Genomic DNA, 15,853 nt, shown 5'->3' on the forward strand with positions numbered 1-15,853 from the left:
TTAATCAGTTAAATTTGACCCTCAGATTTGGCTTGATTGATTGGTTAGCAGTGCTGGTCAGCCACAACATCTGTATTGTACTTGCCGGCGTAGCTGACGGGCGGTTCACCATTATGTGTCATTTTCGTATCCCAATATCGATAAGTGTAGGGGTCGAGTAGAAAGTCGGACGCATTGAAGCCTCTCGCGAATGGCCGGTCATAATTCGACACGCCGTGGAAGTTCCAGAGCTTTCCTGAGTAGTAGGTATTGTAACCTGCTTCCTGCATCCACAGAAACAAGTAATTGTCGTTGAGACCTGTTTCCGCGACCTTGGGGTAGCCACCATGCGGAGGGGAAACGTTCGTGATGTTGTGGTTGTGCGCAGCTTTCCCCGTCCAGAGAGTGGCACGAGAAGGACAGCAGAGAGCAACGGCACAGTAGTGTTGAGTAAATGCCGTGCCCTTTTCCACGATATCAGACTGGCGGTACCTTGTCAGCTTGCATGATTCCATGCTTGGCAGCAGCAGCAGTGGTCAATCGTACCTTCAAGTATTGCATGTGCTGAACACTTTCCATGTGCAGGTCTTGATCATCGGTCAAAATGAAGAGAATATTGGGCCGCTTGGCCTGCACTAGAGTGGCCAGTGCTAGCCATTGTGCTAATTTCATCCCGAATTTGCCTCGTAAACGCCGAGCCTTGTTACTGGAATGAAGAGATTATGAGGAGGAAAAGCTGAATACCACGTGAATTCCGAAGTGTCAAGAGAGATTTATGTAGGTTCAAAGGTAGTCCATAATACTTGCACCGGACGAGCATCCTGTCACGGGCCGTTGTGGGGCCATCTCTTGCGGGTCCGGCTGTACCCGGCTGTACTCGGTCCGCCGGCGCCGGGATCTGCCTCCTTCGGCATAGAAGCACGCTGAACCACCTCGGACTGTGGGACATCGCCATCCTAATCTGAATCGGTGGGACCTCCTTCATTTGTCGATACTCCACACGTGCATCGTACCATTATCTTGTTTTTGGAGGTGTTGCGAACCAGGCATCCAATGTCACCGAAACCTGATGTCGTTGAGTTTTGTAGTGATGTGTCTACCTGTATCGCCGCAAAACTGTCAAAGTCAAGTTCATGTCCAGGCTAAGCTTTGGAGGAAGGTCTGTGGCCAAAATGCTTCATGGCGTTGACCCAAATTGGCCCACCTTGTAGAGGACCCTCTCGAATCCTGTCGTCTACGTAGTTATTCTACCTAGGCCCAGCATGACCAGATCCCTTGATGTGATTGGTTTCTCAATCATACTTCACACGCACGCAATACCTCCCCTGGATGTTGTCAAGCGAGCCAGGCCGGATGGGCTGCCACTTCCCAATCAGGAGCATCAGCTTGAGCGACATGGATGAGTATGTAAAGCCATGGTGTCTCACTAGGACAGCGATGAGCAGTGTAAGAGAATGTTTACATAGTTTCTCAGAGTTCAACCAAGACTTTTAGTCATTATTTGATTGTTTATTACTCCACCTGCCCCTAATGGAACCTCGTCGCCCAAGTCCGTCACTTTTCCGGGGAACTTTGGCCACTTTGAGTCAACACATTGCATCTACGGAACACAACAGTATGGAAGAGGAACAGATATCCAGGGATTGGTCGAGTGCAGAAGAACGCAAGGTGAAGTTGAAGTACTGCACATTTACTGATCTATTGATGGCTCGCATTGACATCCTGGTTGACAGGTTGGACATCGTGCTCATCACCACACTCATGCTCGGGTTCTTTGCTCTTCAACTTGACAAAACCAACATCAGCAGCGCTATAACGACCGACTTCATTCATGATATCGAAATCACAAATAACATCGTCAACAGCGGGAACCAGCTTTCACTTGCCGCCATCGTTATTTTCGAAATTCCATCCAACATGATATTGTCCAGGCTTGGTGCTCCTTTGTGGTTGACTATCGAATGTCTTGCGTGGGGCCTAGTCGCTACCTTCCAAGCTTTCATAACGAACAAAGCATCCTTTTTCGCCACTCGTTTTCTGCTCGGAACCTTCGAAGCTGGGTATTTGGCCGGATCTCTAGTCGTCATCGGTATGTTTTATACCAAGACGGAGGTGGCAATGAGAATGACTGCGCTATACACCGCCAATTATCTTGCTGCTGGAACAAGTACTCTCATTGCGGCGGGCGTGTTTAAGATGGACCGTCTGGGTGGCTTTCACGATTGGCAGGTAAGGTCAACCAGTTCGTTTGAGATGACAGGATTCGAACTAACCTAACAAGTGGCTGTTCGTTATCGACGGAGGTTTTACGATCATCGTCGCTCTACTTTTTGTGTTTCTCCTACCGAAAAGCCCAAGATGGACGCGGCCCGTGGTTGGCATTGCCGCCTTCGATATCTTCACCCAACGCGAACGGGAGATCATGACTCGTCGCATCGCACTCGAAGACACGAGTCGATCAGCCGAGCTATCCCCCATCAACCCGCGAGAGGCTCTCCGAGCACTCTGCACCAACTATTGCATATGGCTACACTCGCTCGTGGCTTTGATCTCCCTTGTTCCCAAAGGTGGACTCCTGCTCTATGCACCTACAATAATCAAGAACCTCGGCTTCGACAAGATCACCGCTAACTTGCTAGCTTCGGTATCAAATTACGCTCTCATCTTACTCTCGGTCTTCGCGGCGCGAATATCAGATTGGTTGCAGCTTCGAGGTCCGGTGTGTGGGGCCTGCACGATTTACGCACTTGTATTTGCCGGCGTGCAATATTCCATGGTTCTAAGCACGGACAAATGGGGCAAATATGCTGTTTTCGTCATGTTCATGGCGGGTAACGCGACATTCCAGGGAGTAAATAGTGCATGGCTTGCTTCTAATGTCAAGAACCCGAAGGATCTTGCAGTTGGCCAAGCTCTCATTGTTATGGCAGCTAATTTGGGTGGTCTCGCCGGACAACAACTCTTTCGAGACGACGATGCACCGAGGTATACACGTGGTTTCTTAGGCATCATCGGTCTGTACTCGGGAACAATGGTGTTGGTTATGGGCCTCACCATGCTGTACTGGTTTAGGAATCGGAAAGCCCGTGATTGCGATTGCAGAGGCAATGTAGCATTGGGGGGAGAAAAAGAGGTGAATTCGAGAAGATTTCAGATTTGAGGTGGCTTTCTAGACAACTTCACGGAGGGGACTTCCTACAAATATGATTTCACTCTCATCGTAATGCATCCAGACATCTCATATTGATTGATCAAGTAGCCATTTACGCTTGCAATCGAGTCGTGCTGGGGACCTTGTCAAGAACGGAGCGTGGAAGCAGGGTCAGACCTCTCTCAGGAGAGGGCTAAGCATTGGTTCGCGAGTATGGATCCGGACTGCAGCTGAGCCACCGTATCGTCTTCTGCAAACAGCACCATGCTTTCCTCTGTTGCCGTGTACTTTGGCCACCTGAAGCCGTTCCCATCTGTTGGGTCTTTCGAAGGATCTGTTGCGAAGGAAAGCCACAAATCTTTGTTGACAGGTTAGTGGGCCAATTCTGAGCACCGCATTTAATCGACTAACCTTGCATTGCCCCCGCGACTTGCCACTCAAACTCCGTCGAATTTCCGCGATACAAGAAGTGGGTTCCAAAGATAATGGGCAGTTCAGCTAGATGGGCATATAGTTAGCTGGCTTCCGGGCGAATAGTCGAATGGAAAGAGAGCTTACCACTGTGCATTGCTCCCAGCCAAGGTACAGGGGAGATGTTGCTAAAGTAGCCAGCGTATTCGTAGTAGTAAGTTATGAGGCCAGCTAGGTCGCGATTGCTGAGCTTAGGATTAGCGAAATGCCCATGTACAGTCTATGGAGAGCCATACGCGACTTCTTGGGATACTGGACAGTTGATAGACTTCAGGCCATTCTCATACTGGCCCGGGAGCATGCCGTTAGGGTCGTATGATCCCAGGGACGCCCCTTCGTTGGCGTTTGATCCGGTCATGTATGGCTTTGAATTATGAGTCACATAGTACTAGTTATGGCAAGGGGATATCATACCACGTCTGCGAACCTTCCTTCGAAGAGGCGCTGCGATGAGTTGGCAAAGGCTGTCATGTTATCAACCACTGGACGAAACCCTAAACCTGTGCCACCAAAGCTGAGGGTGTCCTGGATCACTTTCGCGTCGAGATTCTGCATGCATTGAAGCTCCATGTCTGCGGTCAAGTTCGAGCATCCGAAAGATCCAGCAAATTTCGTGAAGGTCGTGTGCTCAGGATCGCTAACAGTCAAAGTTGACGCGGCGCCGGAGTCTGCAATCAATCCCGACACAATGGGATCTTCGAACCAGGCATATCCATACATGCCTACTGACATGCCGCCGGCTGACTGACCCCACAGATTAATCTTGTCTGGGTCGCCGCCAAAAGCGGCGATGTTATCCCTTGCCCACTCGACGACGAGTCTTTGGTCAAGGAGTCCAGCATTCTGAGGAGCAGATTTTGCGTTCGGAAAGCCGAAGATGTTGACGCGATAGTTCATGATGACAAAGATATGGCCTTGGGTTTTCTGGATCCATTGATCTGGGATCTTGTACAGTGAGTCGGCCCCTCCGCCGGTGAAGCCACCGCCTGGAATGTAGATAAGTACCGGGAGCCTTTCGGCTATCGGGTTTAGCGGGGCGTATATGTTGATATAAAGGCAGTCTTCGGATTGTCCACCGTTGATGAGAAACTCCGGAACATAGTCGGTGTAAGCTGAGCTAGCGTTGCTGAGCTGCTGCATGCAGGATGGCTGGTACGAAGTTGTTGTCAAGTTTCCAAACGGTGTCTTGGGTTGAGGCGGCAAGAACCGAAGAGATCCAACTGGCGGCTCAGCGTAAGGAACGCCGAGCCACTGTCGAACGTCTGGAGTTGTTTCATTGATGAGCCCTGTTACGCTCCCAGCACTGGTGTGGATCGTTAGGGAGCTCGGCTTTTGCTGTTGAGATCGGTTCAGGACCCCCCTGGCGCCCACGGCCAGAGAAAGGACCCCGTAGGCCAATAGAACGACAGACTGCATGGTGAAGAAAATTCCCGGAAACAGGAGATCTTGTGTCTGACAAGCGGCACCTGAGAGGGGAAAGGGCAAGAGAGCGTCCCATCTGAGTGCGAAGCATTTGTACCATTTTATCAACCCAGACAAGCCCACTTATGCTAGTCCAGCCGAGGGATAGCAACAGGAGGGTTACTAGGTTGTGCAATGGTACTGGGGCGATTTCCAATCCATCTGGGCAAGAAGGAACCAAACCGGTAGAATATTTAAGAGAAACCCATGTCAACAATCATCGTTTGATTACGTTCCCCGCATTGGTAGCTACATTGGGTCTATGAGGTGGTCATCAACGTCGACTTTTCCCCCAGACCCCGGATTCTCCAATGCGGGGTTGCATTTTAGCTTGTTTAATGCGGGGATGATGGCAAATGCCACCTGCAAGACATCACCTGGCGCCCTCTGGATAAACTATCATCACAACTCGGCAGTATTGATGACTTTCAGTTGATCTTGCCGGCAATGACGGATGGGTCGACTCAGAAGGCTTTGCTTAAGCGTCAATGTCGTCATCCGCCTACAAATACATGTTACTGAGAGTGAAACCATCCCAATGCCCAAAGCCAAATATCCCGCCTTAAAGAGACCAAAAGCGAATGTAATGTCATTGATGAAATCTAAACTATGTAAGGATTGGCGTGAACCGAACAGCGTGTACGAGGTAATCTTGGAGGCTCACGCTTCTATGAGCACTCAATTAGTCCCCCAAACAAATTTATCAGCTCGAGGCTCTACTTAGATGATCTTCCTAGCAACCTCTGAAGCAACGAAATGTATCGGTTGAGATGTAAGCTCGCCAAGATCTTGGCAAGGCGGTTGGATCTCTTTGCTTGGACCTTGTCGAAAATGAGAGTGTCGAAGAGTTCGTTCGAAAATCGACTTTGCAGATCTTTCATACCCCAACCAGCCTCGCTCCCAATCTCGGCAAGAACTTTACGGAACTCTTCAATCTCTGCCTTGTAGTCTTCTTTCATTAGCTTCTCCAACCAGGGTTTGCCATTGACTTGGAACTTTTCCCATTCTTTGGCCCAGTGAGGACGAACACGCAGCGGCTTTTGAGTTCGTGGGTCCTTCAAGCTCATCCACTTGTCGAGCACTTGTTGCGCGAAGCCAACCCACTTGTCAACGGGTGTCGCTTGCAAAGTAAGTATTTCGATGGCACATGTTCCCAGCTGATTGTGTCGCTGAGGAGCCATGATGATATCACTGCCTCCCATGATTCTCATTTCCAGAGGCATGCTCATAGGGCAATCCTTGATATTGGCATATGCCAGGAGGATTGCGTCCCACCAAGCACGCTGGACCGTAGCATAGTCAATGTCAACACGGCCCTCTCTGGTCGATCCAGTGTGCTTCTTAGAAACGAGAGGGATCTCAACCTCCATGTCTCTGACCCGGACATTCTGTATAGCTCTTTGGAAGTGCAAGGCGTCTGGGACGTAGGTAGTGACCCTTTTGGTCGGAAGAGCGTTGGTTCCCGCCAGAGAAATGAGTGTTACGACAGACTCCCGAATGCCAGTCAGATCAATCAACTTCTTCAGGAAGTCCGCATTCTGTAGAATGTTCATTGTAACAGATTGTACGAAGGAAAGAAATATCTGCCCGTTGTCTGGGAACTCAACGACATCGCTGCTGTCCGTGGTGTCATTCCAGCAGTTGACCCATACTTTTTGAGAATATGGAAACCAGAACCATTCGGAATAGTAATCATTTGTTGCCTGGCGTTCAAACTCAAGTTGGCGCTCTCGTTTCTCCTTTGTGCTCAACGCCTTCCAAGGCAACAAAAGCACTGGTGGGATGAGCGTCTCGTCCAAATCGGGAGGAGGAGGGATGGCATGAGTCACAGGCACTGTCTTGGGGTTCAACTGGGCGTAGGTCATTGGGGGCATCTCGAATGTGATGTGCGTGACAACCCCCATCAGCCCGAATGCACCACTGGCAGCACGAAGATGTCCAGGCTTAGTGACAGACCTTGCCTCGCCGTTGGCATCCACATAGTCGATGCGCCGGACAATGTCGCTCAATGTTTTGTGGCGTCGACCGGCACCGTGGCAAATTGGGGCATTGGATCCGCCCATGGTGATCTCTACCATAATAACGTTCATCGGCAGGGTGACTCGTCTGTTCTCAATGCACCACTGGCGAAGCCTCTCATTGGTGCAAGCTGCACCGACCTTGACCAGGTAGTTTCCTTCCTCGTTGGGCTTGGCGGAAATCAACTCAATATCTTCCAATTCCGTCGGCTCGTCCTGTCTGAAGGGCCAGAACGGCAGAGCAGTGGTATTGGGAAGCTTCGTAGCTTCCTTTAGGCCAAGAAGAGAAATCAGGATGTTCTTGCCAGGCCCGTCTCTGCCGAATACAGGGGACCAGGAATGACCTAATTTTCCAGTTAGTACAAAATACAACCCTTTGCAATAAGATTGGAACTGACGAAATCCTGCACAACGCACGCCCATGTTCTGCTCTTTTGCGAACTTAACGATCAATTGAACCTCCTTGACAGACTTGGGAACACAAGTTAGGTACGGAGTGTTCTCTACTGTCAGTCCCCAGTTCTGAAACTTTGTGTTATAGTACACCTGCCTATTGGTTAGCCAGTTGACCTCTTCCCTAGCCTCAGGCAAACCATTTACGCACCAGAATGCCTGCTCCTTCAAGCTCATCCTGATGAAGTTGGGTGAAGGCTCTCATGTCGGCAAGCAGAGATTGTAGGATTTGGACAACAGGAGAGTCGGCCAAGTGTTCTATGTGCTGCTCTTTGAGCTTTGTTATGCCTTGTGCCCCAATTTGAAGAATGCAAGCCGCTTGGCAGAGGTGCTCTAGCTCTTCTCGACATCCTAGGCTTGGGCCCATATTGTATTGCTTGCCCAGGGTCTTCGGATCACCCGACTCCCCGCCTTCCAAGAACCTTTCGATGAGGTTTTGTTCATCATCAGTATGCTTGTGTAAAATCGATGAGTAGGTACCGTCGGTCTCCGAGTCTTTGAAGACTCTCAATAGTCTTCGGATGAAGTGCACATGATCGACCTCAACATCCGGATTGACGTAATCAGCAAGCAGATCTTTCAGACCAGGTACATCCTTGGCACTGAACTTGATGGACTTGTCTAAGCTGTCGACGATAAACTGAAGTCGATCGTTGACCGTACAGTCCCAAGCGGTTGGGGGCGCCATGAGGGATAGAAGGAATCCTCAAGACGGTATGAAACCGGGCCTGCACAGGTCAGGAGATGAAAAGAATGAGAAATCGATCACTTTGAGTGTACTGACAAAGACCTTTGTAAACCGGTCCACGGAGGCCGCAGTTTTATGGCACCTGGATTACACCTGGAGAGAAGGTAAGGCAGTGTTCGTCTCGTCAATACAGATTCCTGTTTCTCTGTGTCAGCCAATTGTGTAATTGCATGCGCGAAGTAAGAAAAAGACAAACGATGATGCGTGTGTGTGAAGTCTTACCTCAGCCTGAACCAAAATCCGTTGAGTGGCCACAGGAAGGAGGTCCCTCACTTGGCATGCGTCGTAGGGTTGAACAAAATACCAGGTCTTGGGGAAACGAACGCAGTATGGTATGCGCGGCTCACAACAAGCATATAACAACTTTGCGAGACAGCGTTTTCTAGCGCAATTAACAGCACCGAATTGACGAACGTTCGTCAACCTGCCTAATTTATGACAACGATATGGTATCGTAAGATCTATGTTGTAAGACATGTTGATCCCAATTGAACTGAGTCACAAGACATTAAAAGTTGGCCGCATTGGGTTGTAATATTGGCGGCTGAGATAGTGTCTGACTGGTATGTCGCGTGCACTCCGTGAGGGTGTCGTGTTGCTGACAACTAAAAGCGCGCATCCCCGCGCCTCGACGGCTAATCACGAGAATTAAATCAGAACATTGCGCTATTTAGTGAAAAGTCTGATAGGAATCGTGGATTTCATCCATGCATTGGCTAGATATCATCCGTCTATCTGACACTTGACAGAAAGATTCGGTAATTACACATGCTGGGTCAAAGTATGACAAGCAAGCCTCTGTGTTTGTGAGATTCTTTCTTTCATCAGTGTCGAAAAGACGTAATAGCCAAAATGTCGCCGGGGTAGGCTTCTGCAATGACCTATGAAGCGTGGGGGTGTCAGAAGCGCGCATCATCCTCACTAATTACGTTTCAATCGTTCCTGCACCACACCAGGCTATGTATCTGCCGAAGGCGCTACCGCAAGCCTTCCGCGCGTGCTTACAGGTACACAGTCATGCTGTCACAAAGGTCAGACCCAGAGAATTTAGTCCTGCTTGGCAAACGTTTGCATGATACCTTATGAAGCGGGCAAATTAAACCGTCCCAGTGATTCAAATATTCTGAAGAACACGTGAGATCACAAACGCGTTCTGGAGAAAATAACCGAATGCGACTACGAAGCACATCCTTTGAAATGGCATGTATAAGTAAGTACTTGTCTATCTCTAAACCTATGTCCATCCAATGCAAAAGGGAAAACATCCCCCTCCCTCTGTCACGCTGTGCCTAGTTGCGTTCATAGCTAGGCCAAACAACCCCGCAAGAAAAGGCACAGATTTTACTCAAGCCAGAGCAGCACCTTCTTGGGGCTGGATTTCAATGAGATTGCCATCGGGATCAGCCACAAAGATCAGAGGCTCAGTGTTCGGAGCCAAAGCTGCCTCGATCTGCTTCTTCTCGGCTGAGCTCAGCTGGTCAAGAACTTCGGCAGGCAGACCAGTGGCACCAGACACCTTGCCTCCCATAGGGAGCGACTCTCCGTATTTTTTCATGACATTCACATCGGGGAGGTCATCCAATCGGCTTTGCATAGCCTTAATGTCTGGAACGACCATACCGATGTGCGCAAATGTGTTGGGTCGCTCGATACCGGCCTCGATGTTGTTGACAGGGACGTCGACATAGATCAACTCAATCAAGCCTTCGGCGTTGTTCTTCTCGCGGTTTAGCTCCAGAGTAGTCTGATAGCCGGTTCCGTTCTTTCCGCCGTGGCTATGTCCCATGTACGTGATAGAGTAGTGCTCGGTAACGTGCAAGGTGAAGATCTTGCGAAGACCGAAGACGTTTGAGTAGAAGTCAACGCTGGTAGTGAGGTTTTTGACGTTGATGCAAAGGTGGTTGATGAAATAGCCAGTCGTAGCGTAGTCCGCGGGATCATCAGTCCCGAGTTCCGGATAAGGGTATTGGATCGTCCCGTTTGTCGATCGGGGTTGAAATTGAGGCAGAGCGTGGCCGATTACATGGCCGAGGAGCTGAGATCCGATGATGATGGCAGTGAAGAGGCGAACCATGGTTGAGGTTTGTGCGGCGTTCAAGTATTGGTAGCGGTTAAAGTGGTTCTTAAAATCAAATATCTTTCTGGGTTCTCAAGATGAAGAGGGCAATGAAATCAAAGTGAAGTAAAAGGCTGGGAATTATTACGCATTTATATCTCTTTGAAAGCGCATGTTGAGGGCCTTCCAACCCCAGTGCTCATCAGTGTTCATCCGGTCGCCGCCCTCGCTTCTCGCGGTCGCGTTTACCAAAGTCCCAAAAAAGGTGTTGGTTGGTTTTCACTGCCATGAGTCTGCCCGAACCCGACTCGAGCGACAACGCCATTGGGCGCAGCCTGGATACCCCCTGGCGGCACTATTCCTTCGTGGCTTAGCAGGGCTTACAGAATCTTGTCGCGGACGGTCGGATGATTGGCGGCGCTGTAAGTAAGATACTCAGCGACGGCGCGATTGTCGATGCTTACCTGCAATGAAGTCGGTATTGCGTTTCTAATGGTCGCCATCACACGCGAGTTTTCATCAGCACGAGACTCAAGGCCGGAGCCTGAATACATTGAACTATGCGATACAATTTGATTTGTTGCAGAGAGCCTCACATTACTACCCCAGCCGAGACTCAGTCGTGCCTCATGCGCCGCAGACTATGTCTTGACCGCATATTCAGCTGCTCCACGTAAATTAAATACGTGGCAATGAAATGGGGCATTTTGACTAGTCGCAGGGTGCCTTACAAGTCATTTCAACGTTTTCTGCTGGGAAGAGATTGAGCTTTCTTGGCCAAATAGCACCTTTCGAAAACATGTTCAAATTATGGTAGACGCACCGACGTGACAGCGAACCTCACCCAGACAACCTTTGCACCAGACACCTAAAGTTTACTGTCCCTCCATCCATTGATATTCTTGCTTTCTTCCATCTTGCCTTCATATCCAACCAGGGTCCTTGCCTGCTGGAGATCTTGTGCAAGACCACCTAGATGGACGACGTCGGCAGCAACCATGATGAGGCTCATACGCTCTCCAGCCGCCTTCAGCTTTTCGGGGCTGCCGAGAGGAGCAGAGCCAAACGAAAAGCCGGCGTACGGTTTGTCATGCTTGTCAATCGTGTTGAAGAACAGTTGGGATATCTCCAGCCATTCGGGCTCTGTGGCACCGATGCCACCCCACTTGGCTTCAAGATTCATGCTGACCCGCGCATCAAGTGTCCCAAACCATACGATATCAATGTCGGGACATTCAGTAAGAATCGAGTCGAGATTACGAACCCCCTCAGCTGATTCAATTTGGATCATGATGGCAGCCTGGTCGTTGAGACACTTGTGCAGGTCGCGCGAAGTGTCATATGGGGCATCGGTGAACCCAGGAACAAGACGGAAGGGAGGCAAGGACCGAGTCCCGTTGTGGTTCGTTCCAAACTTTGCAGCCGAAATGACGTGTTTTGCCTGCTCGACGTTTTCGACTTGTGGGATTACGAGACTCGCACCACAATCAAGTGCATGACCAATGGCGCCGTGATCATGACCAGGGACACTACAAAATCCGGATGAGAGGCAGTACCATTGATGTTGGGGCGTTAAACCTACCGAACAAATGGAATTGTTCGACCGCCACTCATAAAAACGGTCTCATGAACCATCTAGTCGTGTCAGTTGAACTCCTTATAGTAGAGGTGTAGACACTTAATTTACGGTAGTCATGGTCTCCACGTTACAAGATGTATGCTCCCAGTCAATCCAGCAAGCGTCGAATCCCATGGGCGCGACATAACGCGTAATTGGGACGGAACTGAGTCCTGCATAGTAGCAGATAATGGGTGGAATCTTCTTATCGTGGGCATCTCGGATGGCCTGGCGAGCTTTGTGAGGCTGGAAGAGAGACGGAGCAGCGTACGCCATCATCCCCTTTGAGGAGACATCCTTGTACTCTTCGCCGTTTTTGGACATTTTGATGAAGTTACGTCGTCGGAAATGTTTAGTAGGTATTGAGGAAACAGATTTCAGAGACCAAGTTGTAAGAGCCTGTGTTTGAAGAAAAGGGGCAGTCGATTCTCAGAACAACCCAGATCATGGTTCCATTTATATACAATTACCTTCATTAGCATTTGAAGTACCGACGATGACTGCCAGCTAGCGGCTGGCTCCATATGCAAGCTTCGTGTAGACAAGTATGCACGTTTCGTGTAGACATGCAACCTTCGTATAGCTTCATCTGCGCCTCTTAGCCAAAGGATCTTAGGGCTAACCGTGTAACAGCAATCTCGAGCACCAATGGAGCATCTACTGCATCTCAGACTTTAGTAAGTCCGAAATACCGTAGACGTCTGATGTAGACTTCATGGCGTTGAACGGTGCCGAGGTCCTCAATGCTAATTGATATTTCGCGAGAACTGGTAAGCCGAGGTGAAAACACCAAATTTGGTTAGTTCACTCACATTCAGCATGCGTTCGGCGTACCTTTCATAAAAAATCCTTCAAGCATAGATAGTCGCTTGGACAGCTTTGCGACGGCCCGGTCACCGGTGTGTGCGCGCGGCTAACACGGACTCAGTTAAGACGTAAGCCGTCCATCGTCGGTGCCTAGACACGCTTGTTTCAATCGCTGGAAGGAAAGGTAGCTCCGGCCGATCGGCCATATCTTGAATTACTGAACTTTGAGGTGAGCTTCCGAGGACGCTGTCTCATACCTGACCAAACGCGATACATTCGATGAGAAAACTAAACACTTTTGAAATACTTACTACCACCGATTGATTCCTTGAATCTGACATGATTGCATGCTCCCGACTACCATTCACATGGCTGTTTTACCTGTGCCTGAATGAGTGAAGCCAGCCTCGATACCAAAGCGGTACATTTGTCAAGATATGTGCATCTCAATCGTAGTATTGGCATGCGCCTATTTGATTCGGATGGACCGATAGCAGCGCGTGCGCGACGGCAAAGCCACATGGGTCTCAAAAGCGGTCTCCATTCACCGAGTGCCACATTTTGTCAGCTCCGTGGACCGTGGCTGAGACAGGAATCGGCCCTGGCTCCAAGAGTCCTTGTGCTGTTCCAGTGCCTATCTTCTGTGATCTTTGGTCCCGTCGGAGACGATGCCTGTTCTGGGCAGCTCATCGGACTCGTTGGTGATGGGCGAAGTTCCAACTCACGACTCTTACCAAAGCGGGGGCCTTGGCCGGGGTGCTAGTAGAGGGGGGTTACAACACAGCCTCTCTCGAACCTTGCATTTCCTCTTCGCGGAACGATCATTGCTTTTTCCTGGTGCTAGATCTGTTGGACCTCCTGAGTTCCGGCGTTATGTCCTGCCGAACCACCAACATGCTGTAGGGGTCGGGCCTTGTTCGCAGTGTTGGCGCCAACATCATGGGGCACACTGACAGGGGCTAATAGTGGCATCTGTTGGTTCGCTGACTGACTGCTTCTGCCAACCCTTGTCACCCTAAGCGGCCCTTGTTAATGATGGATGTACACGACATACTGTTTGAGTTCTGATGCTTCTGTAAGCCATTAGTTTCACCAAATTAATCGTCACTCGCTCACATACAACGTCCATCAAAGCCGAATAAATCGCCAGGCCGTAGGGTGGGTAAGACCGGGCTGTTTGCCTACTTCCACTTGCGGAAGAAGCTGCATTACGATTGTGGAGTTGTTGGAACCGGGGTCCTTCACGCGGGCTATTGGTCTTATCGCCCGTTGGTGATCTTCGGATTTCAGTCAGTGCCGCTTGAATCCTCTGAGGTTGGACCGACACCACCGCATATCCCCTTTATCGAAGATCGGATGTCCAGGACAAACACGCCAGCCCATGCTTGGCTGCCATCGTTCTACAAGCCGGTTGACCGTTTCTTCCCCATCACTCAATGGTCGCAAATCTAGTGAGGCTCTAAATTCTTCCTTCGTTCAGATAGCTTTGCCGTTGAATGACGCCATTTGCACCATCGCCCTACCTTGGTGGAATGGAAGATGGCAATCTCGCTTTAGTTGTTTGCGGTTCTCGGTCAGGGTACCAACAAGATCGAGCCGGCCTGCCATCGGGGCACATACCGATAACTGAGGGCGGTTGGAAGGTGTTTGCAACACTCATGCAGGGGCAAGATGTGATTGAGCTGACGGCAACCGGGCTGTTGGGCCGCCTCCGATGGAGAGCCCCTTCGCATCTTGGCATAAAAGTTGTGTCAAATACAGCTTGCTCGTCCCCTTCCAACGCGACCACGAAGAATTGGACTCTTCCCACCTTAGCCATCTAGCCGTTCTTGAAGAAAGGTTCATTGAAACAGCTTCAGTCATCCAGGCCCTCTTTACAAGTCAGTCATCTCCGAAGCAGCGTTCGGAAGCCGCATACATGGATCATTTCACCCTACGATACGGCCCGGCGATCGAGCCAAGGCCGCCGAGCCCGCCTGAAGGATCACTGGGATGGGATCTCCAGCCTGACACTCAGCCACCAGCCTTCGATCTAGCTTCGTCGATGGCTGGGTTGACGGTGGAACCTGACTTGAGCCTGAATGAGAACATGAAAGCATTGTTCCTGGCCAGAGTCATGGAGAAGGCCCGGAAGCTCATCTTGCGGCGCGTGAAAGAAAAGAAGGTTGCCGACGACGCTGAACTCGACGACTTCAAACTCGACGTTGAACATTGCCAGCGATGTTATCACTCAATTTTCCACAACCTGCCAGCTTCCTTCGATACTTGGAACAACGACAATACCCTTGCAGTCTTGGACCGGCAGAAATTGCACGCTGCGATCCAGGAGGCACTCAAAGACGTCAGCGACCAGGTGTTCCTTCTTGTAAAAATGCCAAGGCGCACACCTTACTCGGAATTGAACCTCGCACACAGGTACTCGGCCCAGATCGTCACGCCTGCTGTGTGTTTGGAGGTCATGGACCGCGAATACCAACGTCGCATGTATAGCGACGTCGAGCCGGTGAACTTTGACGAGCTTCGCGCCTTTTGGCTGCAGGTTGCGCAGAATCCACAGGATGTGATGAGGATCAGGAAGGTGGTGCGTCGTGCGAAGTTGTTGTGCAAGAAGTGGGATGACGGGGCCTATTCAGACTTCTCCTCGGTGCTTTGGCGTGCTTTGTGGTTTGCCAAGGGGGGCCAGGTTCCAATGGTGTAGCTGGGCTGCAAAAAGCTTTGGCGCCTTTCATTTCCTGAGAAAAATGCTCATCAAGAGCAGGCACGAGATGGAGAGAACATGCCCGGATTGCAGGCTCATCCCAGCTACGACTATCACGTCCATAACCAGAGAACAGTCCCAGGAGATGAGGCGGCGGCGCGGTCTTTTTCGTTTGGCGAGAATGACGAAGTCCGTCGGGTGATTGGTGGCGTTGGAGTCTGTCGCGGTTCTGGGGCGGTCAATTCGCCTTCTTCGATGGCTTTGGAAGTTGAAAATTTTAGGTAGTCTTTCGGTCACGGGGAAATAATTGGCGACGTTGTGTCAGAATGATCTTCATCGCGATCAACAATGCAGAATTGAAGCAATAATGAATCCCTCCATGCACAGAACGGC

General features: G+C 50.3%; 6 protein-coding genes across 6 annotated transcripts; 2 read left to right on the forward strand and 4 right to left on the reverse strand.

The window, feature by feature from the left end:
- Positions 1-1,596: 1,596 nt before the first annotated feature.
- On the forward strand, positions 1,597-3,139 carry CGCS363_v011572 (putative transporter; the record flags this gene model as incomplete). Its single annotated transcript, XM_036643421.1, has 2 exons — positions 1,597-2,208; positions 2,261-3,139. The coding sequence occupies 2 exons, from the start codon at positions 1,597-1,599 to the stop codon at positions 3,137-3,139; spliced, it is 1,491 nt and encodes a 496-aa protein (XP_036491412.1).
- Positions 3,140-3,312: 173 nt separating this feature from the next.
- On the reverse strand, positions 3,313-5,017 carry Ache-0 (Acetylcholinesterase; the record flags this gene model as incomplete). Its single annotated transcript, XM_036643422.1, has 5 exons — positions 3,313-3,488; positions 3,542-3,628; positions 3,689-3,786; positions 3,838-3,965; positions 4,016-5,017. 5 exons carry the CDS (start codon positions 5,015-5,017, stop codon positions 3,313-3,315), a joined length of 1,491 nt encoding a protein of 496 aa, XP_036491413.1.
- A 761-nt stretch (positions 5,018-5,778) lies between these two features.
- CGCS363_v011574 (L-gulono-1,4-lactone dehydrogenase) lies at positions 5,779-8,221 on the reverse strand (the record flags this gene model as incomplete). Its single annotated transcript, XM_036643423.1, has 3 exons — positions 5,779-7,424; positions 7,479-7,626; positions 7,685-8,221. 3 exons carry the CDS (start codon positions 8,219-8,221, stop codon positions 5,779-5,781), a joined length of 2,331 nt encoding a protein of 776 aa, XP_036491414.1.
- Positions 8,222-9,626: 1,405 nt separating this feature from the next.
- GLX1 (Lactoylglutathione lyase) lies at positions 9,627-10,355 on the reverse strand (the record flags this gene model as incomplete). The annotated part of the gene is made up of 1 exon (XM_036643424.1): positions 9,627-10,355. The coding sequence occupies one exon, from the start codon at positions 10,353-10,355 to the stop codon at positions 9,627-9,629; it is 729 nt and encodes a 242-aa protein (XP_036491909.1).
- An 850-nt stretch (positions 10,356-11,205) lies between these two features.
- Positions 11,206-12,279, reverse strand: garL (5-keto-4-deoxy-D-glucarate aldolase; the record flags this gene model as incomplete). The annotated part of the gene is made up of 3 exons (XM_036643425.1): positions 11,206-11,866; positions 11,920-11,972; positions 12,025-12,279. 3 exons carry the CDS (start codon positions 12,277-12,279, stop codon positions 11,206-11,208), a joined length of 969 nt encoding a protein of 322 aa, XP_036491415.1.
- Positions 12,280-14,680: 2,401 nt separating this feature from the next.
- CGCS363_v011577 (uncharacterized protein) lies at positions 14,681-15,460 on the forward strand (the record flags this gene model as incomplete). The annotated part of the gene is made up of 1 exon (XM_036643426.1): positions 14,681-15,460. One exon carries the CDS (start codon positions 14,681-14,683, stop codon positions 15,458-15,460), a length of 780 nt encoding a protein of 259 aa, XP_036491416.1.
- Positions 15,461-15,853: the final 393 nt, after the last annotated feature.

The sequence above is a fragment of the Colletotrichum siamense genome (assembly GCF_013390195.1).
Source record: "Colletotrichum siamense strain Cg363 chromosome Unknown KSG_Cg363_contig07, whole genome shotgun sequence".
NCBI classification, from domain to species: Eukaryota; Fungi; Ascomycota; class Sordariomycetes; order Glomerellales; family Glomerellaceae; genus Colletotrichum; species Colletotrichum siamense.